General features: G+C 41.7%; 1 protein-coding gene across 2 annotated transcripts in view; it reads left to right on the top strand.

Annotated features, from left to right (window-relative positions):
- scarf2 (scavenger receptor class F, member 2) overlaps positions 1 to 27,038 on the top strand; it is a 66,229-nt gene that overhangs the window by 30,936 nt on the left and 8,255 nt on the right. For both annotated transcript variants that reach the window (XM_048611638.1, XM_020516175.2), the window contains exons 8-10: positions 14,836 to 14,939; positions 19,462 to 19,579; positions 24,107 to 24,231. In XM_048611638.1, the coding sequence (XP_048467595.1) occupies positions 14,836 to 14,939; positions 19,462 to 19,579; positions 24,107 to 24,231 (347 nt within the window). The remainder of the gene's footprint in view (positions 1 to 14,835; positions 14,940 to 19,461; positions 19,580 to 24,106; positions 24,232 to 27,038) is intronic.

The following is a 27,038-nucleotide window of genomic DNA, read 5'->3' on the forward strand; positions in this document are numbered from 1 at the left end:
TCAGCCTTCCTGCTCCTCTGATGCTGCTTGGCCTGCTGTGTTCATCCAGCTCTACACCTTGTTATCTCAGATTCTCCAGCATCTGCAGTTCCTACTATCTCTGTTCTATGTTGGACAGGTTAACCCATTGCACATTTGTCTGTTAGTGCCTGTAAATTTACTTGTTGACTTCTTTTACATAGTGCTATCATAATTTCAGTTTCATCATTGTTAAGGATTCATTTTCTGAAAAAAAAAATGGAGCCAGGTGCTATATTGATGCTTTTCTGGTAGTTAAAAGATTGTTTTCTGTTTATGTGTTCTTGGCTTACTTAATGCTCATTTCAAGTATGTGGATCACAGTGTGGCACTAAATCATTCCAGGCTAAGACAGTCCTGATTTAGTTCCCAGGCTGCACTGAATTAAACCTCAAGACAATCCAAGACCGTTGATAAGCCTAGTTAAATAGAGGAATGTCACTAGAGTAGGTTTCAGGTCCCTGTGGCACTGAACTGTCACAAGATACCCTTCAGGCATCCAAGAAAGTTAACTCAATATCTTCAAGAGAGACTGAATACAAAAGTTGAATGTAATTTAAGATTAAAGCTTTGAGACAGATGTGCCAATCGTGGCTGCTCCATGCCTTAATGTGACAATGGACACTGAAATAGGTTGGCAAATAGATCACAGATTTGCAGATATTTGAGACAGCTGGTCGAAACTTGTCCACACTGAATAACATTAGCCTACGAGGGGCTTGGGTACACGTGCTATTAGATGACTGGGTTGGGAGTAAAATATTTCCAGATGTTGGACTGTTAGTTGCATAAATGAAAAGGTTTAATTCAGCTTTGACTAAGGGCTGGTAATTGAAACAACAGCAAGTCATAATCACCAGCCATTTTAATAACTTCAGAATTTGAGACCGGGTTATAAATTTTGAAATATGACTCCAACTGCATTTCAGACCTTGTCTTTTCTTGATTGTTTGTATCTTTGCATGGTTAATGTGCTTTTACTTAACTTGTACAAGCTCCCTTGGGATCCGAACTCATTTTTTATGTTTGTCTCATTTTGTTCTGTGCTGTTATATATCGCAGTATAGATGTCTGGGTAGCGCAGAAAAATTTGCTGCTCCATCAAGAGCTGCCACTTCCATGACCTCTCAGAGGCCTGGCAGAGTATCAGCAGCCAGCTGGATCAGGCCATTGAGTGTTTGATTTAAGGCCACCTTAGAGTCTAGGACCCTAATTCCCAAAGAAAAGGCTTTGTTCAAAATAAAACATTTTTTGGGAAGGCTGGAGTGCAGCACAGGTATTTCTAGGGCGAAATCCAGTATCCCATCCCCACTGTGTACAATTCTGGTCACCACACTACCAGAAAGATATAGATGCTTTGGAGAGGGTACAGAAAAGGTTTACCGGGATGTTGCCTGGTATGGGGGACTTTAGCTATTAAGAAGGGTTGGTTAGACTGGATTTGTTTTCACTGGAATGCAGGAGGTTGAGAGGTGACCTGATAGGGAAGTTTTTAAGGTTGTGAATGGCATGGATAGAGTGGAAAGTATGAGGCCTTTTCCCCAGGGCAGAGGGGTCAATTACAAGGGGACACAGGTTCAAGGTGCAGGGTTGGGGACGGGGGAGGTGGGGCGAGGGTGGTGGGGGAGCTGGTTTAAAAGATACGTGCAAGGCAAGTTTTTCACACAAAAGACGGTGAGTGCCTGGAACGTGCTGCCAGAGGAGGTGGTGGGAGCAGACACAAAAGCAGCGTTCAAGAAGCACCTGGACGAATAAATGACGAGGAAGGGAATAGGGGGATACGGACCCTCTAAATGAAGACGGTTTTAGTATGGAAGGGCAAAATGTGTCGGCGCAGGCTTGGAGGGCCGAAGGGCCTGTTCTTGTGCTGCATTTTTCTTTGTTCTTTGTTCACATCACCTGCCACGTTCCTCCTTTATACAGCAACACAGTCTTCGACCGGATTTTAAAGTGGATCATTCAAAATACTGCTCCAGATCTTCATTATAGTTGTAATAAAAATGGTTAGACCATTTAACCCTCACTCTTCACAGCCACCTCACCTGTAAACCACCCAGTCCTCATTTCTATCCATGGCAACACACACCCTCCACGGTCTAAAATGTCATCCATAACAACCTTTGTCTCTCTGCCCACCCTAATAGCCCCTGTATCTCCAAACTCATGACCTGTAACTGACTTTAGAGCAATAGCGGCACATTAATGGGCTTAGTGAGCAGTGAGTCTTTTTTCGGGCAGTCCCCGGACATGGGAAAAAGTGTCTTAGTTTCCACTCTATCCATGCCATTCACAACCTTAAAAACTTCTATCAAGTCACTCCTCAACCTCCTGTGTTCCAGTGAAAACAAATCCAGTCTAGCCAACTCTTCTTAATAGCTAACATGTTCCAGTAGTACATGAGGATCTTATTTACTGTGTGCTGAGTAAAATAACAGAGAGCCAACTATTTTTTGTATTGCTTCAAGAATAGCCCAGAAATCCAGGCTGTTGGGCCTGAGGAAGTGATTGCTGATCATTTCCTGCCCAAGAGGCTGCAGGTGTCAAAATGAACTGATATTTAAAGACATGATTTTCTTCTTACAGAAATTTCTCATCCAGAAATTGCAGCTGTAGAAATAAAGAATAAGAGTTTCTCTGTCTCCTCTTCCAATATTATTCCCCTCCCCCTCACCCCAAATTTAAAATAGACTTCCTGTTTGAACAATGTAGCTTGCAAACCAGTATTAAACCCTCCTGCCAATAGACAATGACTACATTAGGCTCTTCAGAACAACAGTGAAGAGGGTAAAGTTAAGTTGTTGTTTTGATCTTTTGAAAATGCTCTCATTTTTCTCCCCGGTGCATACACTCCTACAGGGCTGTGGTTCTGCAGAGGGCCACCCTCTGTTATCTCAGCCAGGTGCCCACCTTTCTTGTGAAGCTTGCTGCTGTCAACCCATGTGCACACTGTGATCTCCAGTTCACTTCACTAGATAGTTATTGAGAGAAGAACCTGACTTGATATTTTGTCCTTCTTTCCAAGCCCGTAGTTGACTGTGCACATTTCAAGTGTTACACATACTGAAATGAGGATGGACCAGTGATGGTGTCTGGGATTTTCCAGCCCTTTATGGCTTATCCAATCATTGGAATATTCAGCACCATTCCTGACTCCCTAGGTACTGAAGCAGTCTGTATTCAAATGCAGCAAGACCCAGACAACATTCACACTTGGGGGCTAATAAGCAGCAAGTAATATTTGCATCATACAAGTGCCGGGCAATGACCAGCTCCAAAAACAGGGAATTCAACCATTCCGTCTTGACATTCAATGGCATTACTATTGCTGAATTCTCCACCGTTAATGACTTGGTGGTTCTCATTGATGAGAAACAGAACTGGACCAACCATATCAAAAAATTATGGCTCCAAGGGAATGGTCAGAGGCTAGGAATTCTCCAGGAAGCAACTCACCTCCTGACTCCATCATCTACAAGGCCCAAGTAAGGAGTATGATGCAATACTCTCCACTTGCTTGGATGAATGCATCTCCAATAACACTCAAGAAGCTTAATACCATTGAGGATAAAAAAAAAAAGCTGCTTGATTGGCACTCCATCTAAAATCTTCAACGTTTACTCCCACCACCATGCATGCACAAAGTCATCAGTTGTACCATCGATAAGATGCCTAGAAACAAATCAAGGCTTCTTTGGTAATACCTTCCAAACTTGCAACCTCTACCACCTAGAAGGACAAGGGTAGCAAATATATGGGAGCACCATCACCTGCAAGTTCTCTTCCAAGCCACACATCATCCTGACTTGGAACTATATTGTCATTCTTTCACTGTCACTGGGTCAAAATCCTGGATTTTCCTCTCAAACACTACTGTAAGTGTCTCAACGTTAAGAGGATTGTAAAACCAAAAGAAATGTGGATGGTAAGGAAGGGTCACTGAACCCGAAATGTTAACTCTGCTTTCTCCTCACAGATGCTGCCAGACCTGCTGACCTTTTCTGGCACTTCTGTTTTTGTTCCTAAAAGTATTGTAGTGGTTCAAGAAGGTAGCTCACTATCACCTTCTCAAAAAGAAATAGGATAGACAATAAATAATGACCTAGCCAGCAATGTCCATTTCCTGTGAATGCATGTAAAAAGGTGGCAGCACCACTGTAGGATGCTGCTAAAGTTTTAATGACTATTTTTCTTTTCTATTGAAGGGATTAATGAAAAGCAATACATACATGTTTCAGGGGCAGTTCCTTGCACTGAGTCAGTTCTATCTTTTTTGAATGTGATCATGGTGCATTATCTGCCTGCATTCTTCTTCAATTTTCTGCGTCATTTTATATGCTGACTGCTACACCTTCTCTAATGTGTCCCTGCTGATATTGAGCTGCATGGCTTGCTCTTTTATGTTTTCATTGTTGAGTTTATCAGTGTAAATGAAACATCACCGTATGATCATAAAATATGGGAGTAAAACTAGTGCATTCAACCATCAATTCTGCTCCACCATTCGATCATGGCTAATATGTTTCTCAACCTCATTCCCCCTGTAACCTTTGATCCTCTTACTAATCAAGAACCTATCTATCTCTGTCTTAAATACACTGAATGACTTGGCCTCCACAGCCTTTCCAGCAATGAGTTCCACAGATTCACTACTCTCTGGCTGAAGAAGTTCCTGTTCATCCCAGCTCTAAAGGGTCATCCCTTCATTCTGAGGCTGTGCCTTGGGTCCTACTCTCCCCTACTAGTGGAACATCTTCTCCACATCCACTCTATCCAGGCTTTTCAGTATTCTATAAATTCCTTCAGCATCCCAGGAGGGTTAACCCTTACTTAGCATGCTCTTTTTTACCTTTTGGAGATGCTATGTTCGTAGGAACATTGCCTGTGGTTACCTTCCGCAAGTGCACTGATATTCAGGTGTAGCTCTCCACTATTTCTATTGGATTTTTTTGATCACTTTTGTTTGTCAGACTGACAAGTCTCTGCAACTCCATTTTAGGATGACTGTAGCCTTTGCCCTTTGTCCATTAGCATCACATTTCTTTTCAGTCATGGTGAACATTCTAAAGCTTAGAAAGACCATTTGCAGTGTTGATGGGCTTGAACTTTAAATCTCATATCTTGTTATTACATGGCCTACTTACTTACACCATTCCACTGTCTCCTGCCTCCATCCACAGTTCAGCTCATCCAGTGCTGAAATCTTTGGCTCTGACTCATATAGCATGGAAACAGACCCTTCAGTTCAACTAGTTCATGCTGACCATACTCCCAAACTAAACTAGTCCCACTTGCCTGTGTTTGACCCATATCCCTCCAAACTTTTCCTATTCATGAACTTATCCAAATGTCTTTTACATGTTGTAATTGTACCTGCATTCATCACTTTCTCTGGCAGTTCATTCCACGCATGAACCACTCTCTGTATAAAAACATTGTCCCTCATTTCCTTTTTAACACTTCCTCCTCTCACCTTAAAAATATGCCTTCTAGTTTTGAACTCCTCCATCCTAGGGAAAAGACTCTTACTGTTCATTTTATCTATACCCTTCATGATTTTATAAACTTCTATAAGGTCACCCCTCAACCTCCTATGCTCCAGTGAAAATAGTCCCAGCCAATCCAGCCTACCTTTATAACTCAACCCCTCCATTCCCGGAAACATCCTGGTAAATCTTTTCTAAACCCTCTTCAATTTAATAACATCCTTCCTATGGTACGGCAACCAGAACTGCACACAGTACTCCAGAAGAAGCTTCACCAAAATCCTGCACAACCTCAACATGACATCCCAATGTCTATAGTCAAAGATCTAGGCATTGAAGACAGGTGTGCTAAATGTCTTCTTAACCACCCTGTCTACCTGTGATGCAAATTTCAATGAATTATGTACCTGAACCCCTAGCTCTCTCTGTTCTACAACACCACCCAGGGCCCTACCATTCATTAATTGTATTGGTCCTGTCCTTGTATGTTTTATCAAAATGCAATACCTTACATTTATCCAAATTAAACTGCCACTCCTCACCCCATTGACCACGTTGATCAAGATCTCTTTGTAATCTTAGATAACCTTCTTTACTGTCCACTATATCACCAATTTTGGTGTCATCTGCAAGCTTACTAACCATGCCTTCTATATACTCATCCAAATTATTTATATAAATGACAAACAATAGTGGACTCACTACCAATCCCTGCGGAACACCACTATTTACAGGCCTGCAGTCCGAAAAACAACTCTCCACTATCACTCTCTGTCTCCTGTTGTTAAGCCAATTCTGCATTCAATGGCAAGCTCACCCTGAACCCCATGTGATCTAACTTTACTAACTAGTCTACCATGCAGAACCTTGTCAAAGGCTTTACTAAAGTTCATATAAACAACATCTCCTGCTCTGGCCTCATCAATATTTTTGGTTACTTCCTCAAAAAACTCAATCATGTTTGTGGGACAGGATTTCCCTTGCACAAAACCATGCTAACTATCCCTAATCAGTCCTTGCCTCTCCAAATGCATGTAAACCCTATCTTTCAGAATCACCTCCAACAACTTATCCACCACCAATATCAGACTCACAGGTCTATAGCTCCTGGGCTTCTCCCCGCAGCCTTCACCTTTCAATACTGATCTTCCATCTCACACTGTCCATTAACTCCAACATGTTCACAAGTGTCGTACCACAACCCTGACCCACAATAGATCATTGTCTCCCATTTCCCCCACCTTACTGATTTACATCAGATTCCCCTTGCATGGTGCAATAAATTAAACCCACACAATATCCCCATGGCTCAGTAACTCTTTATGAAATGTCTCAGGAGAGTTTGTTTGTGTGAAGTGTCCTGGAATTGCCAGTTACTGTTATCGTCGGACAGCTAGTAAGGAGTTAACAGGTGCTGGCAAGAATAAAGTAAGGCTTGTGTTTCTACATTTCTCAGCACATTTCTCAAATTTTCAAAGTACTTCCAATGCAATGGAAAAAGAGAAAGGAACAAAAAATAAGGCATATATTGGAAATTTACAACAAAATGAAAAACAGGACGTGCTAGAGTAGAGCAAAAAAAATCTGTCTTAAAAATTCAAGCAATGAAATTCACTGATTTTCTTCAGGTAAGAAAATCTGTGTGCATTCCTACTGTGGCCTGTGGGTGACTTCAAACCCATATGAATGAAGTTTATTCTTAACTACCCTCTGATTTTCCTAAAAACTGCTTAGCTCACTCGAACTCCCAGTAGTTCAAGAGGAAGACCTGCCATTATCTTCTCAAAGCAATTAGGGATGAACAATAAATGCTAGCTTTGACAGTGATAATTAGGAAAACGCACAGTTTCTGTAAAGAGAAAAGACAAGTTATTCCTTTAAGTACAACTCCTGCTGAAGGAATGTTACAGATCAAAGCTTTAATCTGTCTTTTTCATTGTCGATGCTGACTGACATGTTGGGTCTTTGAAGTGGGATAAATGTAGGCTGTCACAGAGCCTTTTTTGAGAGTTAATCCACTTTTGATGCTGTTGAACAAGGGCTGAACTGTAACAATGAGGCTAGGAAAACACTTAGATGCTCTTCAAATAGTGTCATGGGCTCTTTAATTTGAATTAGAATTAGATTTTATTGACACGTGTGCTCAAGTCCAAATACAGGATTACAGTGAAAAGTGTACAATGTCGCCATTCCACAGCGCCATCTAAAAAACAAAAGACAAAACCAGAATTTTTTTAAAAAGCAAAGAAACGATAGAAACATAGCCAAAAGAAAAAAAGAAAAATTCCTGATCTTAAAGTTCTTATCCAAAAAAAGGAAAAAAGTCCAGATTTTAAAACTAATCTCCCTGGACCTAGCTCTAAAGAGCATCTGAAAAGGCAGATAGACAGTAGGTCAGCAGCTCCATCTTTGCACTTGTAGTGATCTGCTGAAAAGTAAGCCATTGGCTCATTTCTTAATGCCTCATTGTTTGTTCTTTTTTCTTTGATTGCACGTGATAGCCTTCCAATTTAAACTTAAATGTGCAAATCTGGATATGACTAGGGAAATGAATACATGGTTTCCCATTGCCTTCTGTACATGAGTCCTTTTCCCGGAGAATGCTCTGAAGCAGTCATTGTCCCCCAAGGTTCCTGCTTTTCCACCAGAATTTGGTCTTTTTTTTCTGCCATAGGTCATGGCTCGTAACCCTGACCCTCACTTGAGCCTGTTGCAACTCGCAATGGAGTTGCCTTGACACTGATGAAATCATTTGCAGAATGGATCACTGCTTTGCAGAACGTGTCTGTTCCAATTGTGAGTATGACCGCACTTTTGTGATCGCCTCTCACTTTAGTTGTTTTTGCACCGCAGCATGCTCAGAGCCATCAGATGGAGGTGATCCTGGAGTTATGGTGAATTTGTGGTGTTTACCTGGAGCAGACCACCAGGTTCTGCTGATGACAGTGAGTGTATTGGGGGTGTGGGTAAGAGTCATCTACTCATTTCTTTAAGTGGGGGCTGCTGTTGCTGACAGGTGTGGTGTCCCCATGGTGACAGGGCAACAGATCAAGATGTTCACCACCTCACCCCACCCACCTCTCCCAGCAAGGCCACCAGGAAATTCCGCACTTGTTGAAATGCCCATCAGCATCAAAGGGGGCCTTAATTTCTCACTTAAGGATCATTGTCTGTTACTGACCCCTCCACTGGTAGAATTCCAGTAGTAGCAGGATGATGATGGGCAACCACCCTCACTCTTCCTTCCCCCACCCATGCCAACCCTGGTGCCTTCCAACGCAGTTGCCAGGTTCTCCCCACAGATCTGAACTGACCTAATATAGTATTCTCAACCTTTTCTGTTTTCATTTCTTTTAATAGAGACATATTTAAGGCTCAATGGACTGCCAACTCTTGTCCAGCCCAAAGCTTGGCATTTATAACATGATTTTAAGTACGCACAAAAATATCCAGTTGACCCTCTTGTTGGTGTCGCAGTCAAAAAACAGATCTCTGTGTCCAGTTTTCAATGACAAAAATAGTCGGCAGCCATCCCTGATGGCAAATGCCATTCTTCAAATCAGACAAGTGGTCAATTTTTTTTAAATCTGCATGTGTGATGTAAGGATCACCATTCTTTGCCCATCCTTAATCCCCCAGAGGGCATTTAAGAGTCAACCTGATTGCTGCTTAGGTGTGTGCTGTAGGATGAATACATGTGTAAATATGTGTTGTTAGTATGATAGAATTTTACAGTCCAGACGGAGGCCAGTTGATCCATTGCATCTGTCCCAGCTCCTGAAAGAGCTACCCAGCTAGTCCTATTCTCCAGACCTATCTCCATTGCCCTGTAAATCCATTGCTTTTGAATATATATCTAGTTCTCTTTTGGAACCCTGTATAGAATTGTATACCACTCTCCCAATCAAATCTTAACAACTCTCTAACTAAAGAAGATTTTCCTCATGTCACTGCTGGCTCTGTTAGAGTCATAGAGTCATAGAGATGAACAGCATGGAAATAGACCCTTTGGTCCAACTCGTCCATACCGACCAGATATCCTAAATTGATCTAGTCCCATTTACCAGCATTTGGCCCCTATCCCTCTAAACTCTTCCTATTCATATACCCATCTAGATGCCTTTTAAATGTTGTAACTGTATCAGCCTCCACCACCTCCTCTGGCAGCCCATTCCTTACACATACCACCCTCTGCATGACAAGGTTGCCCCTTAGGTCCCTTTTAAATCTTTTCCCTCTCACCATAAACCTGTGCCCTCAAGTTTTTGACTCCCCCACCCCAGGGAAAAGACCTTGGCTATTTACCCTATCCATGCCCCTCATGATTTTATAAACTTCAATAAGGTCGCCACTCAGCCTCTGACACACTAAGAAAAATAGCCCCAGACTATTCAGCCTCTCCCTCTAGCACAAAACCTCCAACACTGGCAACATCCTTGTAAATCTTTTCTGAACCCTTTCAAGTTTCACAACATCTTTCCTTTGCAGGGAGACCAGAATTGAACACAGTCTTCCAAAAGTGGCCTAACCAGTGTCCTGTACAACTGCAACATGACCTCCCAACTCCTATACTCAATGCACTGACCAATAAAAGCAAGCATACTAAATGCCTTCTTCACTATTCTGTCTACCTGCGACTCCGATTTCAAGGAACAATGAAACCGCACTCTAAGGTCTCTTTGTTTGGCAACACTCCCCAGGATCTTACCCTTAATTGTGTAAGGCCTGCCCTTATTTGCCTTATCAAAATGCAGCACCTCACATTTATCTAAATTAAACTCGATCTGCTGAACAAATCTGATCTAAAAGTTAAAGTTCTAAATTGGAGGAAGGCCAATTTTGATGGCATTAGGCAATAAATTTCAAAAGTTGGTTGCGGTTGGATATTTGCAGGTAAAGTGATGGCTGGAAAATGGGAAGCCTTCAAAAATGAGAGAACGAGAGTCCAGAGACAATATGTTCCTGTTAGTGTGAAGGGTAAAGCTGATAGGTGCAGGGAATGCTGAATGACGAGAGAAATTGAGTTTCTAGTCAAGAATAAGCATACATTAGGTATAGATACCAAGGATTGAGTGAATCCCTAGAGGAGTATAAAGCAGTGGGATTATACTTACAAGGGAAATTGATAGGGCAAAAAGGGGACATGAGATAGCTTTGGCAAATAGTGTTAAGGAGAATCCAAAGGGATTCCTTAAGGACCAAAGGGTAACTAGGGAGAGAATAGGGCCCCTTAAAGATCAGCAAGGCCACCTATGTGTGGAACTGCAGGAGATGGGTGAGATACTAAAAGAGTATTTTGCGAGAGTGTTACTGTGAAGAAGGATATAGGAGCTAGAAAACTTGAGGAAGTAAATACTGATACATTGGAAATGTCCATATTACAGAGGAGGAGGTGCTGGATGCCTTAAGATGCATATGGGTTGATAAATTCCTGGGACTTGATCAGGTGTACCCTAGAACTTTGTGGGAAGCTAAGGAAGTGATTGCTGGGCCTCTTGCTGAGATATTTGTATCATTGATAGTGTTGCGAAATTGAGTAGAGTACTTATGAATTAGAAGACAGGATGTTAGAATTTGTTTGTAAAAATGATAGGCGGTGGAAGAGTGTTTGGTTCCTTTAAGAGGTGATGTGCTTTTCTGGGCTTGGAGATAAACAAAAGGTCTGCAAGCAGCTGGCGATGCACAGACAGTTCTGAAATTGAAACATATGTATCAATTGGTTGTGTTGTTGGCAACGTAGGCTTGTTTCGATGTTAAGGCAACCTGCTTGAATATCAGCCAATTAATTTAAACCAGGCCCTAGATACCAAAACCTAATTAAATTTAAATCTAATGGTGTTGACAACCTAGGACTAATCCTATTATAAGACAGGTCAGCAAGGGTATGTAAGAAGAGGGTTTTTGAAAATCAGTGTGAGAGTGAAGTATCATCGGAAGAATAAAACGCTAGCTCTCTCAGAAATCTTTAAGCTGTCTGATTAAGCACTATCTAAAAGGTACCACGGCACTCTTAGTTAATTTTCCTGACACAAGGATTCAATGAAGAAAGAATTCCTGACTAAAGAATAGCAGAAAAGGCACAGAACATTCTGGAAGCGTATCCCGACTGTAGTTTTGACAGTCTAAGTTTTAATTTACTTTTCTTATTACTTTGGTTTATATAAGTGGGACTTGTATTTATTGGAGCAGCATGCCATTAGAATTTTGTTTTGTTCGGGAATAGTTAGTAGTTAAGGGGGAATTGTTTGGTTTGTTAGTAGGTCTATTAATTTCTTCACTGTTAGAGTTAGATAAATAAATTGTTACTTGTTGTTTATAAAGTGAGTATCAGGGATTTCTCTCATTTAACCTTTCCTTTATAACAGATTGGGAGGTGAAAGGCAGGTTATACCATTTTTCCCATTTCCTTTAGCAGTTTACGAGGTGAGGCGAGCTTCTCTGAGTGTTTTGGTTTTAATTATCAGAGAGGTGTCGACTTCCGCTTCAAAGCAACAGCCGCAGGTGAGGTGCCAGAAGACTGGAAGTTGGCTAACAAGGTGTCATTATTTAAGAACGGTGGTAAGAAATAGCCAGGGAACTATAGATGTGTGAGCCGGTGGTGGGCAAGTTGTTGGAGGGGTTTCTGAGGTGAGGAATTTACATGTATGTGGAAAAGCAGGGACTGATTAGGGATAGTAAACATGGCTTTGTGCGTGGGAAATCATGTCTCACTAACTTGAGTTTTTTGAAGAAGTGACGAAGAGGATTGATGAAGGCAGAGCGATGGACGTGGTATATATGAACTTCAGGAAAGCGTTTGACAAGGTTCCACATGGTAGACTGGTTAGCAAGGTTAGATCACATGGAATACAGGGAGAACTAACTATTTGGATACATAATTGGCTCAAAGGTAGGAACAGAGGGTGGGGGTGGTGGAGCGTTGCTTTTCAGACTGGAGGCCTGTGACCAGTGATGTGCCACAAGGATCAGTGCTGTGTCCACTGTTTTTTGTCATTTACATAAATGATTTGGATGCGAATAAAGGAGGTATGCAGATGAGACCAAAGTAGGTGGTGTTGTTGTCAGAAGTTTAATTTACTTCATGCGGTCTCACCATAATGAACTCTGGCCTGGAGTTAAACATTGGCAATCGTAATCTCTGGGTGATGTAAATGTCACCATCTGCACCAGGCACGCATCTGTCTGCGGGTTTTAAAAGCAAGATAAGTGGCTGCACTGTACCCGCGCTACATTGTCAGCTTAGATTATATGCCAGTTGAAGTCCTCGAGTGAGGGTGAACTCATGACCTTCTGTCACCGAGGCAGGAGTATAATCAGCAAACTAAGCTGACACTTAACCTTAACGTCAGAAGCAAGAAGCTCGGCCTGATTGCATCATTTTGACATTGTTCCTTATCCCAAACCAGCCAGCCATTCTCCTGAAGGAGGCTGACAATTTATTACTGAATTAATCATAGTTTAATTATAGTGCTTCGTGTGGTTTTGCTTAGAATAGGACCTGCAAAAAGTGCCTGCTATGCTCACAGCTGGCTCTTAATTTGATCTGTAGGTAAATTTGAAAGTGCTGCACTGTGGAGTTTTCTGTGCCAGCCCATTGTTCAGTGCTGCATTTTGAGGGTGGGGAGGGGGGAATACAGGGGTGGAGTGGGGTAAAAGCTCCTTCTCGTGTGTTTAATTTAGCTTTGGCAAGAGAACACTGTCTGAGTCTTCAAAGAGGTTTCAGCCGGATGTTGCGCTGTGCAATCCAGCTGGAATATTGCCCGAATCTGGCCACTTCCTGCTCTGCTCCTGCATCTGAGCAGTGATTTTATTCTTTGTGTGTGTGATCAGGGGGTGGTGGAAGACGGAGAGTAGGCGATGATGTGGTAGGAGAGAGATTGTTGGGGTTGAGGCGGGGGGTGGGACGATTGTTCAGAGACAGGATTATATGTCAAACACAGATTCCATTAACAGGGCTTTGTGGTCAAGGGCCAGTTATGTGGGGATTTGCAAAATGCAAAATGGAAACATTTTCAAAACTCCTGAGAAAGAAAATAATCCTCTTGACAGGAATTTGTTTTGACATTTTTAACATTATAAGGATTTGCTGGCTTGCAACACAAATTCCAAACCCTCCCAGTCCCCTTGCCATCTCTTCCCCTCTCAGTCATATCCTGGAGTCTGCTGCATTCCTTGGCTTCTGAGGAAATTTGGCTTTTAGTCGGATGAATGGAATGATCCCACTGAAGCTTTCCACGTAACAATTGGCTACAAAGAACGATTGTGAAGGGTCCACAGTAAGCAGCTGCTGTTGGGCACAGAGTTACTTGGACAGCGACTCAGAAAGTGTCCTGATTTTTCGCCAGACAGTGCATAGAACCCCAGTCACTGCCAAATACACTTGCATCCTGTAAAACCACCGCCACTTGCGAAGTTCATTCGCAGCAATAGAATGTGCTGCAGGACTTTTGAGGGGGTGAATCCTGGGATGAAAATGACTGGCATAGCCATGTGTTGAAGTGTGTAATGATCAGGCTGTGTCAGTGTACGTCAGAAGCACAAGACAAAAGTTAGAGAGGCAAAAATGTAGGTGACTTCGCAATATCAATTCAAGAGCAATTTTCTGAGCAGGAGAACTCACACTTCTAGTTTAGCGCTTCTTTCTACTAGGCAGTGGACATGAGCAGGGATGTGAATCTTAAATTTGTGGGATGGTATAAAAGGATGATAGATAATCAGCAATAGAATCTACATTCCATCGGAAATTTTATATTCGTCATATACAAGAGAAACTCTACACCCAGTACCACCCTACCATGAGTCTGGAATTATGCTGACTACTACATCATTCAGATGTTTTTCTGCCAACCTACAGGCATTGAACCATCACAGAATGTTTATCCTCTCCTCATCATTCTGTGATTGGTGAGTTAGAACTGTAATGTTTGAGGCTAGAAGCTAACTTTGACATAACACAAAAGAATCGATCAAAAGCAAAATACTGAGGATGCTGGAAATCTGAAATAAAAGCAGAAACTGCAGGGGAAACTCAACAGGGCAGGCAGCATCTCTCCATAGATACTGCATGATTTACTAAGTTTCTGCAGCATTTTCTGTTAGTATAAAAGATTTGGTCGATTTGGCAAATGAACGGATAACAAGCAGGAGAAACCAATCAATTCTGGGATAGTGAAAAGGTTAATCATGGTTTTGCGCACAAATGTGAGTGATGGACAGAACAAAAAGATAATTCTTTAAGTGTGGTTGAACTGTTGCACGTGCCAAAAGTTTGCAGCTTGAAGATTTTAACAATTCCTCTGTTTTTCTCTAACCCAAATTTCCCCTTCCTTTACAGCTGCAACATGACCTGCCCCTCGGGACACTATGGAGCTAACTGTGCCCACCCCTGCCCCTGTATTGAGGCGGACTGTGACCCTGTCCATGGTACATGCATTCTGGGTAAGCGAATCCAGCCATGCAGAGATTCTAGGGAAAAGCACTTTTTTTTTAAGAAAAAGCCTCCGCACTTGTCTCTCTGCATGTGGAGAGGGACTACCGTCCCAGAGAAGTCTTTCAATTACTAACAGATTCAAACTTGTGATGAAAGGTTTTATAATGCCTCTGTTCATGAGAATTTCAGGACTACTGGCTTCATTAGTAAACATTATTTCTGTAATGATTCAAGAATATCACTTTACATTTCTCTGTAAGAAAACATGGTGTTCACATACCAGTGCCTCAAGAATTCAGCTATTCACAAGGTAAATGCATGCAGTTCGGTTAGGTTTTCATTTACTACAGAAGAAAATGAAAACCAAACTCCACTTTATAACCCAGCAATGTCTTTCTGTGATGATCAGCCTGCAGTAACACAATCCCTGGTCCTTCTGTGTCAGTCTGTACACAGTCACTCAGTACCTGATCCGCCTGAGGTAGTCACTACACAGTCACTCTCTGTGGTTCAATCTGACACAGCCAGTACCCCACATGGCCAAAAAGGCTAGAAAGTGAGTACTAGTTGTATACTTGCTTATGGAAATTACCATTATGGATGCTAATCTTTCCCCAGCATGAGGCTATTGGTAATGAACAGGAGCAGAGGCCTTTGCTGATTTGTGTCCTTCCATAGTAGAGGCCATTTCAGTGAATTGTAGCACCTTTGCTGCTTACCTGGTGGAGATTACTTGGAATAATCCTGGTCCATATAAACTTGCTGATCACTGGCAAAGCTCATGTTCATGCACTGCCTGACAGAAAGGAGAAGCCTGGTGGTACAAAACCTTATGCTGTGCCAGCAAACTCTCGACAAAGACCTGAGGATTAACTTTGGGTTGAATCGAGCTGGGGGCCTGGTCTAAGAACTGAGTGGCTATTGCACACCAGTCACGGTCAGAGTTGACTAAAGCACCTTAGTCCAGAACAAAGCAGACAGGTAAGACAGGTAAGAACCCAGTACCACCCATATCCTCGATTCTCCCAAAATGGAAACTCTACTGTGAGCTGGAGTGAGGCGAATCAGCTGCATTATTGAAGGAGTTGTGAATGGAGCTAAAGACTGTAGAATTATCAGCAGACAGTCCCACATGTGATCTTGTGACAGAGAGGGAGGCAGGGCATTGAGATGGTTGAAAACGGTTAGGCTGAGGCTGTTGCGCTGAGGAACTCCAGCATTACTTGGAATTAATTAAGAAGTTTGAATGAATGCTACTTTTGTGTAAGGTTGTACAAGTTTGGATATACTGGGTTCTGTGCAATACACAGAAATCACAAGGGAATCCTGGCAGTCTCTATATTTATTTGACTTGATGACCAAGTGGAATAAAACACAGATAACAAACAGTGAGTCTCTTTTGATTCTGGCTAGATTGCTGAATCAGTACCATGTTCTCCTGATATGTTCTTTTTCAGCACTGAGCTTTCTTGGAAAGACCATAGCATTTTATTCTTCCATGAGACAATTTTGCTGCTAATTGATCACTATCAGCCTCCATCAAGAAGAGATTGGCTGCTAAAATTTCCTGCATAGAATATCTACAGGGTAGGAAGGAAAGGAGGAGAGGTGGCAGTATTTATTAAATAGATAATTGCAGTGCTGGACCATTTACACCTCCTCTGATAGTGAAGCAATCTATGCCTAAAGGCAACAAGACCTGGACAGTATCCAGTCTTGGGTGTCTAGTGGCAAGTAACATTTGCATCACATAAATGCCAGGCAATGACCATCTCCAACAGAAGAGAATCTAAACATTGCCCCTTGTCATTCAATGGCATCATCATCACTGAATCCCTGACTATCAACATCCTGGAGGGGTTACATTTGACCAGAAACTAAACATTTGTTTTTATTCTCTCACAGAATGGAGGTTTCAGTAGCTAGGCCAACATTTATTGTCCATCCATAGTTGATTTCTGAGAAGGTGGTGATGAGCTGACTGCTTGAAGCAGTTGAAATTCTAGCCATGTGGCAATTACCATAATGTTGCATCTAGGAAATTAATACTTCCCTTGTGCGCTGTGGCACTAGTTTTCATGGAGACTTAATTATTGAGGATATTGATGAATTCTTCTAATTCTGCTTATGTATGGGTTCAAATATCCCAGCTGTCATCTCAAATATGGAAGGTATTGTTATTACATGACTACATCACCTAACAAAATAAGTCAGTGATAATGAAAAAGGAGCCCCTGAAAACCAAGATGTAGGCCCCAAAAATTTATGAAGTAGCCCTCAAGAAAATCTTTAGAAGATTCCTTGAAAAGTATTATTTTGACACAGGGCTACATAACAGAAAAGTATCTGATTGCATAATATGAATGACCAAGTTGTGTGTAATTGTCTGACAAAGCTTTCATTGTAAAATGTATTATACTGAAACCATAGCTTTCAAACCACTTCATAAATGGGCAAACTGAGTATAAAAGTAATGTTATTTTGCTGAACCTGGTTAACACCATACAACTCCACTGTGACTATGGTTTCCAATTCTAGACATCTAAAGAATGTGAAAGTTTTCCATGGATTTTAGGAGAGATTTACTAGCGTGGCTTCAGGAATGGGGGATTAGATGGGATGAGAGAAGGGCCGAGGTTGTTTTCCTAAGAGCCAAGAAGTCTGAAGAGATTTGATGGAGGTGTATAAAATTAAGAGTTTTGATAGAATAAATCAAACCTGCTTCCAATAGCTGAAATATCAATTATCAAAAGTTCATTTTTAACTTCATTTGAATTGATTGACAAAAGAACCAGATGCGAGATGAGGAAAAATCTTTACAAAAAAAGTGGTTAGGACTTGGAATGCACACCCTCCTGATACTGTGGTGGATACAGATTCAAACTTGCGTTCAAAAAGAAATTAAAATGGAAGTTGCTAGAAAAGCTGAGCAGGTCTGGCAGCACCAGTGAAGAGAAATCAGAGTTAACGTTTTGGGTCCGGTGACCCCTCCTGTTAACTCAGATTTCTCTTCACAGGTGCTGCCAGACCTGCTCAGCTTTTCCAGCAACTTCTATTTTTCTTTCTGATTTATAGCATCTGCAGTCCTTTCGGTTTATATTTGAAAGGAAATTCATGGATAGTCAGAAGAAAAAATGGTTAAAGAATGGGTGGACCTGTGGCGATGGTAGAACTGACTAGATTTCTCTTCAAAATAACTTTTACATATTTGATGGGCTGAATGGCCTTCTTCTGTGCTGCACTATTCCATTCTATTCACATAAAATACATCATGAAGACACCTAACAGAAGCTGTCAGAAATTAAAAAGGGAGTTAAGGGGCTTGGAAACTGCAGAAGCACTGGAAGTGGGGAGGGGCAATGTTTTCTCAGTCCCTTATTGCGATACCCTGATACGTTCCCTCATGTAACATTCTGATACAGGGAATCCACCTTTAATGTTGGCCCTTCTTAACTTTGCCATTGTCAAGTTATTAAGCATGGGTATCTCATTGGGCATTGTAAGATTTGTATTATTGTTGTTGCCAGCAGTGAATTGCTTAACCCAATTGGTGTAATTTTGGAATAACTTCTCCCTTTCTTAGACATGTAGCCCTATCGTGTAGTGCACTCTGCTGCTTGAAGTATTTACCAGGGGACCCCTACCCACCAGGCACAAGACTGCTCATGGGAGCTGTTACTTGTCACAGCAACACTGCGGCTGCCATATGACCACAAACCCCTGAGACAACGAGGAGGCTCCTTCCTCTTGGATGTGACAGACTCAGCCCTCAGGGCACCAGCCAGTGCTGAGCTTGGCAGCCTCCATTCAACTCCAACTCAACTGAGGTTGGACAGGAAAAGGCAGCCACCATTCAGGAGGAAAGCCAAGGTGCTCTAGGCAGACCTTCTCACCAATAGCCGAGTGGATCCTGGAGATGCCAGCAATCAACAAGAAAGGTCTGCATAGACTCTGCCCCTGCCCAAAAGAAATTGCCACCAGGTAATGGGCACAAAACTGCCAAGAATAAGCAATGGCCTCAGCAGACAGCCCAGAGCCCAATAAGCAAAGGCCCCTTGGGCAGAAATCCTGGACAGTAAATCCCCACCCCCTGGCTCCATCCTTAGAGCGTCTGCTACAGGAGGTACTGCACATATAATGTTACATTAACAGTCACTTAATTTACCAGTGTCGGAATTTAGGTATTTAAATTAATGATGGTACTGTACCTTACCCCAGCAGGTAGTGATGTTTTCATTCATTTTGTGCTAAGGAATGCTCAATGGAATCTAACTAGCTTTAACAGTGATTTCTATGGGAATCAAAGCTTCACTTAAAGTGGCGATTCTCAGGAACCCAACCCAACTTTAACTGAAGATATCCTGTATACCCCTCATCAAACAGTTCAAGATTTGATGCTTTCCTCTCTTTAACTCTCTATTAATTGCCCTTATAGCAAAATTCTGATATACCCTGCTCAGCTGACCTGATAATGTAATCTACAATGTGTGGGTTTTTTTTTGCTTACTCTTGCTTCCTGTTTACACACAGGTTCCAATGGGAGAGTAGGTGTCATCGCAGCTGGGGCTCTGGTTTTGTTCCTTCTGATCCTGCTTCTGCTATTTTTGTGTTGTTACTGTCTTTGTCACAAGAAGAATCGGGAGAATGAGTGAGTATTCCACAGCACAACGTTTGATTCTAAACTAACCATGCTTTGAACAACCCAGAACTGTTGACGAATTACAGTAAACATTTTTCAAAAGGAGAGTGAGCAATGCAATGGATCAATGCAATTTGAATTGTCACTTTCATTCTGAAATTTGAATTCAGCACAGATAATGAGATCAATGTCTTTTTCATTGATACTTCTAGGTTCAATAGGAAATAATTTTAACTTCTAACATTAACTTCTGGTTTGTTGCAATGAAAGTGAACACTTCTTTCCCACTGAGTGCCTGAGTTATTATTTCTGAAACATACACAAGAGCATGTACTATGGACTAAGTCATGTCACATTGCATTGGTTTCTATCTTATTTATGAATGGCAGTAGTTAACCAATGATTTCCTGCAGATGTAACTGGGTTAACTTACTCAGCACTAACTTGAACAGAAAATAAATCAGTGCTAATCTAGTAGACATAACTGATTTAACCCTATTCAATATAATCCCCTACATGCATGACCAGTTTAACTCATTCAGCATTGTCCCCTATAGTTGTGGTCTAGTTATCCTGTTCAGAATTGCTCTCTATTGGTGTGAGTGGATTAATAGATTTACTGCCCCGTGGGTGTGAACAGGTTAATTCAGTCAAGAGTGTTCCCCCTGCGGGATTGAACAGATTAATACAGAAGAAACTACCCAATGTATGTCTGGGTGGGTTAACACAATTAGCACTGCTCCTTGTGGGTATGGCATTGGATTCACTCACTCAACATTACGCCCTCCATGTGACAGTGAGGTAATTCTCTCAACTAATTTTAGATATCCTGTTACATGTTGGAAATAATTTTCAGTATGGAGTTGATGATCAAGTTGATGATGGAGTTGATTTAACAAACACATTTGTTAAAATAAAGTCAAAAGCTGTTTAACAAGAAAAAACAAGAATATGTGTTTCCTTGTTAAAAGTGGGAAGAAAAGCTCAGTTCACTAAAACATATTTGGCCACAATCTATTGCCACAGCCACTTGAAAGGTTTAGAATGAATAGACTACAAGACAGCCCAAACCCGGACTTTAAAAAACTCATCAGTGGTATGTAAATAGAAACAAAGAGCAGGATAAAGCTATTTAGTCCTTTGAGCCTGCTACACTATTCAATATGAGCAAGGCTGATCCTCTATCTGAATGCCATATTCCTACTTTTATTCCTTGCCTCGATGCCTTTAATATCTAAAAATTTACAAATCTCCCTCTTGAATGCACTTCCAGATCCATCAATTTATCCTTTTTCTAGTGCAGACAGTATGGGGTAGACTTTGTGAAATAACTGCACAGAGGCCGGTACCCCATCACCAACTCAACTATTATTTACTAGTGCACAGTACACTGGCTGTGACTAGGCCAGCTCGGAGTCAATCTTCAACTGAGGAGATTTTAAGCTTCTAGCTATATTTTTTTCTTTTTTTCTGGTGCATGTAAGTGCGGGACACAGTAAAAACACCACATGTGTAAATAAGTTTATTGGTAGTCCACCACCAGGAAAAACAGCCATGTGATCTCCTGAGACAACACAGTGTGGAGCTGGAGGAGCACAGCGGACCAGGCAGCATCAGAGGAGCAGGAAAGTTGATGTTTTGGGTTGGGACCCTTCTTCAGAAAGTTCTGAAGAAATTAATTAACAATGTCCACCTGGTCCCAGTCACTACATCCTTCTCTCCCAAGTCCAGGGATGTAGGCATGGTCTTTCGTGTGTAGCATCTCTTACAACATTATTGCCCAATTCCAGTCCCTCTGACTCAGACTCAGACACAGGTGGTCTGTACCAGACAGTGGCCTGTCTCTTGCATCTGCAATGTCTCGGGGGGAGTCTCCCCCTCCTCTTCCAGTGGAAACAGTATCAAAGCTGCATCCATTTTGGACTCTGAGATTTCCTTGACACTAGACAGAGGGGGAGAACCTGTGATTTCTGTCAGGCCTTCTGACTGTTTTGAGGGGCAAGGTATATTTTGCCCCTACCCCGTTTGTGAGGTAACAGCTTTCAGATGATCCACATGTTTGTTCAGGACTGTATCACCTACCCAAACTTTGTAAGTCACGGGTACTGGCCTCGCATCAACCTTGCCTTGTAGCCATACAGGGCCATTTCCATGGTTCCGGCACCAAACGTCATCCTCAAATTAAATTGTCTGTCTCGCTTAGAGCAGGCACTTGGCCGGCATTGGCGTTCCTGCTGCCATTTCACCCTGCCCCTCAGGTCAGAAATATCAGGTTTAATCCGGTGCGGAGTCTTCTCCCTACCAGCAATTCTGCTGAAACTACCTCTGTTGTTGTGTGTAGGGTGGTCCTATAATCGAACAGGAACTGGGACAGTTTGGTATCAATTGACGCTGTGGGCAGATTCTTTAAGCCTGCCTTCAACGTTTGGACGGCTCTTTCTACTAGACCATTGGATGATGGATGGTGTGAAGCTTTCTTCATGTGCTGAATGCCATTGGACTTTAGGAAATATTCAAAATTCCTGCTGGCAAATGACATCCTCGTCAACATATAAAGTGACTTTGGTCTCTTTGATGGTCCCAAGCCCTTCTTGAAAAACTCCTGTGTAATTCACTTGGATTTCACTGGGGCAGCCATTTTCCAATAGAAAAATGTTGAGCCAATCTGGGTGAATTTTTGTCAACCAATTCTGCCCCAATAGGTGTGGGTCAAAACCTTCTTTTATCATCAGTGGTAACTGCTTCTCATAGGAGACCAGAACCAACGTTGTATCTTTAATCTGTAACGGTTCCCAGTGTATGTTCTCAGTCTGGCTGAGGTCTTGTGCAAGCTTAAAGGTCGGAGTCTCAAGCGAATCTTGTTAAAGACAGATTCTGCAACCACAGATACATCTGTACTGGTATTGACCTCCATGGGAACTAGGTGACCATTTAATCAAACATTAATTTTAATCAACTCTGTTTTGGGTGTCACAAAGCAAATTAATTGTTCCAACCCACATGTAGGGGCATTTTCCAGGGTGTGCACTCTTCTGGATACTGGCCTATGAGTTTTCCTACTCAAGCTAGGCCTTGTAGAAATTCTTTGCTGCCTTGAGACAGCATATCAGCAGGAGCTACAAAGGCTTGCTGGCCCAGATCCTGAAGAACTGATTAGCCACTTGGCTGAGGCTCGGCTTTGTTGTGGGGTTCTGCTGTGGGTTGGCCTAGGGTTCCCCTTGCTCAGGGCAGCCCGACGTGAGGCTCTGCAATTGCCTACACTTAAGTAATGTTCCCCAAGCTCAGATGGACAGCTGAGGGTGTTCACTTCCTCTGGAATGCCCTGTAGCTCCCATGCTGCACTTGCTGCAGTTTCTAATGACAAATCCAATTGTAGTGCGTGTTTGAAGTCCAGTTGGGCGTCAGCTAGTAGGCACTTCTGCATGATTACATAATTAATCTCACATTCCAAATGGTCTGTCAGCATCTCATTCAGGATTAAACCAAAATCACGTGCCACTGCTAGTCATCGTAACCTTGTCAAAAATACTGATACAGATTTGCCCAGGTCTCAAACAAATGAATAAAACCAATAGCATCTCAGGAATAGAAGAGGTTTGGGGTTGTAATATTCCTTAACCATTTCTCTTAACTCTTGGAAGGTATTAGTGTCTGGTGCCTTTGAGAAAGTTAAGCACCTTATAACCAAAAATGCTGAGGGTCCACACACAGTCAGAAGGACGGGTCACTGGACCCGAAATGTTAACTCTGATATTTTCTTCACAGATGCTGCCAGACCTGCTGAACTTTTCCAGCAACTTCTGTTTTTGTTCCAGAAGGGTTACTCATTGCTTTTCATCTACCCTGATGTCATTTGCCCAGAAAGAATATCACATTCCTTCCATATACTGGACCCAGTCTTCGATAGCAGGGTCAAATGAGTCAAGCTTCCCAAATAAAGGCATGATGCCAGAAATGCTTACCCCAACTCCAAGATGACAGTTGCAAACAAATGTTCTTCAGGCAAGTCCTGTTTTCTCCCGTCGCCACTGAAATAACTGCACAGAGGCTGGTATCCCATCACCATGTCTCCCTTTACTTACTAGTGCACTGTACACTGGCTGTGGCCAGCCAGCTTGGACTTAGTCCTCAACCAAAGAGATTCTAATCTCCTGGTTGTATTTGGTCAGCCAGGGCTTTGCTATTTGGCCCAGGTTACCAACCCCAGCTAAGAACCTCATAGTCAATAAGGTCCATCTGGTTCCCATCACTACACATTGATATTGAAAAATAAAGTAAAATGTTCCACATCTCCTATCACAGATTTCCTGTCTGTTATCTTTCCTCGTATTGAATACTTGTGGTAAACCAATGGGGTAAATACAATAAAGGAAGAAACCTGTTTGTGAATGTTATTAGCAGGACAACATTAACACGAGTGACATCTAACGCATAATTTGTTATGTACCTTTTGCCCATCAATTACTAGAATCTTCTATGAGGTTGGCAGTCATTAGGTTCCATTCATCTAACATTGTGTATTTTGCCTCATGCCAGTTCCAATCAGGCCATCGCTGTCAGAGGAAAGCAGGCACGGAGACGTTTGAGGGGCACCTTCAGCCAGATTAGCACTAAACTACCTAGAATCCCCATTAAGCGCCAAAAATTCCCAAAGGTTGTTGGTGAGTAGACAATTCTTCCCCAAAAATTAAAAATGTTCAATTTATACAACTTGATACTTTTTGTTAGACATGAAAAAAGCTTGCAAATTGTTGAGTGCTTGAATTAAAAGCAAAAACAAATCTTTTGAGGGCATAGAAGATTAGTCAACATTTGAACAAGAAAAGAGATGTGAAAATGATGGGCATTCCTTTGAGGCCTAATTAAGGGCCTATACTGTACACTTAAAGTATTTTTAAACCACTGTGGAGGATGGTGCCCTTTGCATTACATTTATAAAGAACAGGCCTACCATTCCATTACACACGAGGAATTCTTCTCTGTTTGTTATTTTAGTAAAGAAAATCTTCTCAGGAAAGTGAGTTTTTTTTCTTAACAAAATTAATGCGCCTCTCTCTTCTTTCCAGAGGCTGTTATATCACTCTGAAAGAATGTTTTCGTCCTGAGGTGCTTTTTTTCATTCCTGATTCCATTGTCCCACATGTTCAGTCTCCCTCATGTTGTGTTGCCTGTATCTCCACACCTGCATGGTTATTCCCATCTCTACACTTTATTCCCCTTGCAATCAATTTAATTGATGACATTGCATTCAGACCAGGAGCTGCCCTATTAATGGACAATTCAGAGAATAATGCTACTTCCCAAACACTTTTCAGACATTGCCCTGGTTTCAGTTCTAAACAGCCTGTTTCCTGTTACAAAGCATAAAATTATTTCATTGGAAACTGTTGTGCAAAATATTTAAACCTAACCCTCCAGGAATTGAATCAAAATAAAATATTTTTTATATTTTTCTGTAACTATTTGAAATTGTGTGTTATGCAAATCCAAATTAACCCTTTAAAAATTTATTTGTTGCAGACGTTGTCCTGTCTGTAATTATTGCCCCACCATTTGTGCTCTCTGTATATTAGCTCGGAGTGTCTTCACCAATCAGGACCTGGATATTTAGAATGCCTTCAATCTTGAAAGATATCCATTGCCATTTCTCAATGGACATTTATTTGCCACTTTAATGTTCAATACATTATTAAACACAAAGATCATTCTGAGATTTTAGTTGTAGTATGCTCAAGTGGATAAATGAAGGACCCTTTCCTGTTCCTGTATGAAAATTATTAGAAAATAATCTAGACTTGTTTGCAGGCAACTGACAATTCTTGAATGGGTCAGGTTGTGAGGAAGGTCGGATCAGCCATGATCCCATTGATTGGCGGACCAGGATCGAGGGGCCGAATGGACTACTGCTGTTCCTATTTCTACGGTCTTCAGGCCCCAACGTCTGTCTAACGCCAACTAAGATGCCTAAAAAGAGGCCCTGCATATTTGGCAGGCTATCCCTAAATTGGAAAATGTAAATTAGCATGCACTGTACTTGTTTTATGTTGAATATTGGTCACGGTGCACACCAATTTCTACTCCAGTGCTTTCTGTCAGCCCAATAGTATTTGATGAATTTCAGGTACATCAGTGACCATTGTTGGTCCTTATCCTGGATTCAGGTTCTTGGCAATGTAAGCCTCGCCTGATGAGGTACTGCAGGCAAATCAAAGACTGACAGCACCGCATGGCCATCAGTGGTACCAGGAGCAGTGGCCAAGCAATGCATTCACCAGAGACCCGGGAATGCAGAATGGCTTCAGGTTAAAAGTGAGTGAGGAATAGGCTGGAGATCCAGACAAGAGGGGCGGTGTTCACTTTCAGAAGACAATCCCACCCGGACACCAAATTCCTTAATCTGCCCCTGAACCCCATCAAAAGGAAGTAAATCTAACAAGGCTTGCTGAGCAGTCCCAGGGTGACAGAGGAAAGCCACGTGGCTCCTAGTTAACCACTGAACCACCTCTGAATTATAATGGGCTCGGGGGATATTAGGTGTCAATTTGTTCATTGATAACAATCTGCATCAACCTACTGTATCCTCTGGCTTATACGGATGATGTTTAATTGCGGTGGCTGTCTGGCACTGAGTCTAGCCATTATAGCTGCCAGTGAGATAAACTGGATTAAGTTCTGCCCAATGGCGCTCTCAATTTGCAGACATTACACATTCCCTGATTATAAACTTTTCTGTGATCATTTGTATCTCTGATCTTTTCAACTGGAATGCTCCCAACTTTGAACTTGAAGAAATACTTGTTAAAAGTCATTGGTACAAAACAGATGGTGATATGTATCTCTTTGTGGCAAAAAAGGCTGTCAGTCAAACACATATTTTAAAAAGACGAAAAGATTTTTATATTTATACCCATCCAAGCCAAAGAATAATGCTTAGCTGTCTATCAAAATAAGACATGTTATGGTTTAAGACTCTAATATAAATATCTTTTTTATGTTTTCATATGCTTAAGACAAGATCAGAAAGATAAACAATTCCCAAGAATGTAGCAGTCATTTTGAGACTGGTACCTCTCTTAAAGCAACAACTTTTCAAGTAACGTTAGGCAATGCAGCATGAAGACTCACAAAGAACGGACAAAATTACTCTATTTTTGTCACAGACCCAACAACAATGACTTGTAGTTATAGAATGACTTTAACACAGAAGAATGTTCCTAGGCGTGTCGCAGGAGTTTGTTCAGAAATGATTGTTATTAAAGCAAATTGTTTGATATTAGGAAGGGTCATCTAAAAATTGTTTAAAGTGTTGCATAGAGCCTATAGCACTAAAACTGATCATTTGATCTACTGTTTTAGGCTGGCATTTATACTCCACACGAACCTTCTCCCTCTCCTCTTTAATTAACATCATCAGCTGATAAGGACATCATTCTAAGAATATGTCAAATAAAGGAAATGTGCTATAAAG

The sequence above is a fragment of the Rhincodon typus genome, chromosome 24 (assembly GCF_021869965.1).
Source record: "Rhincodon typus isolate 14 chromosome 24, sRhiTyp1.1, whole genome shotgun sequence".
In the NCBI taxonomy this organism is placed as follows: domain Eukaryota; kingdom Metazoa; phylum Chordata; class Chondrichthyes; order Orectolobiformes; family Rhincodontidae; genus Rhincodon; species Rhincodon typus.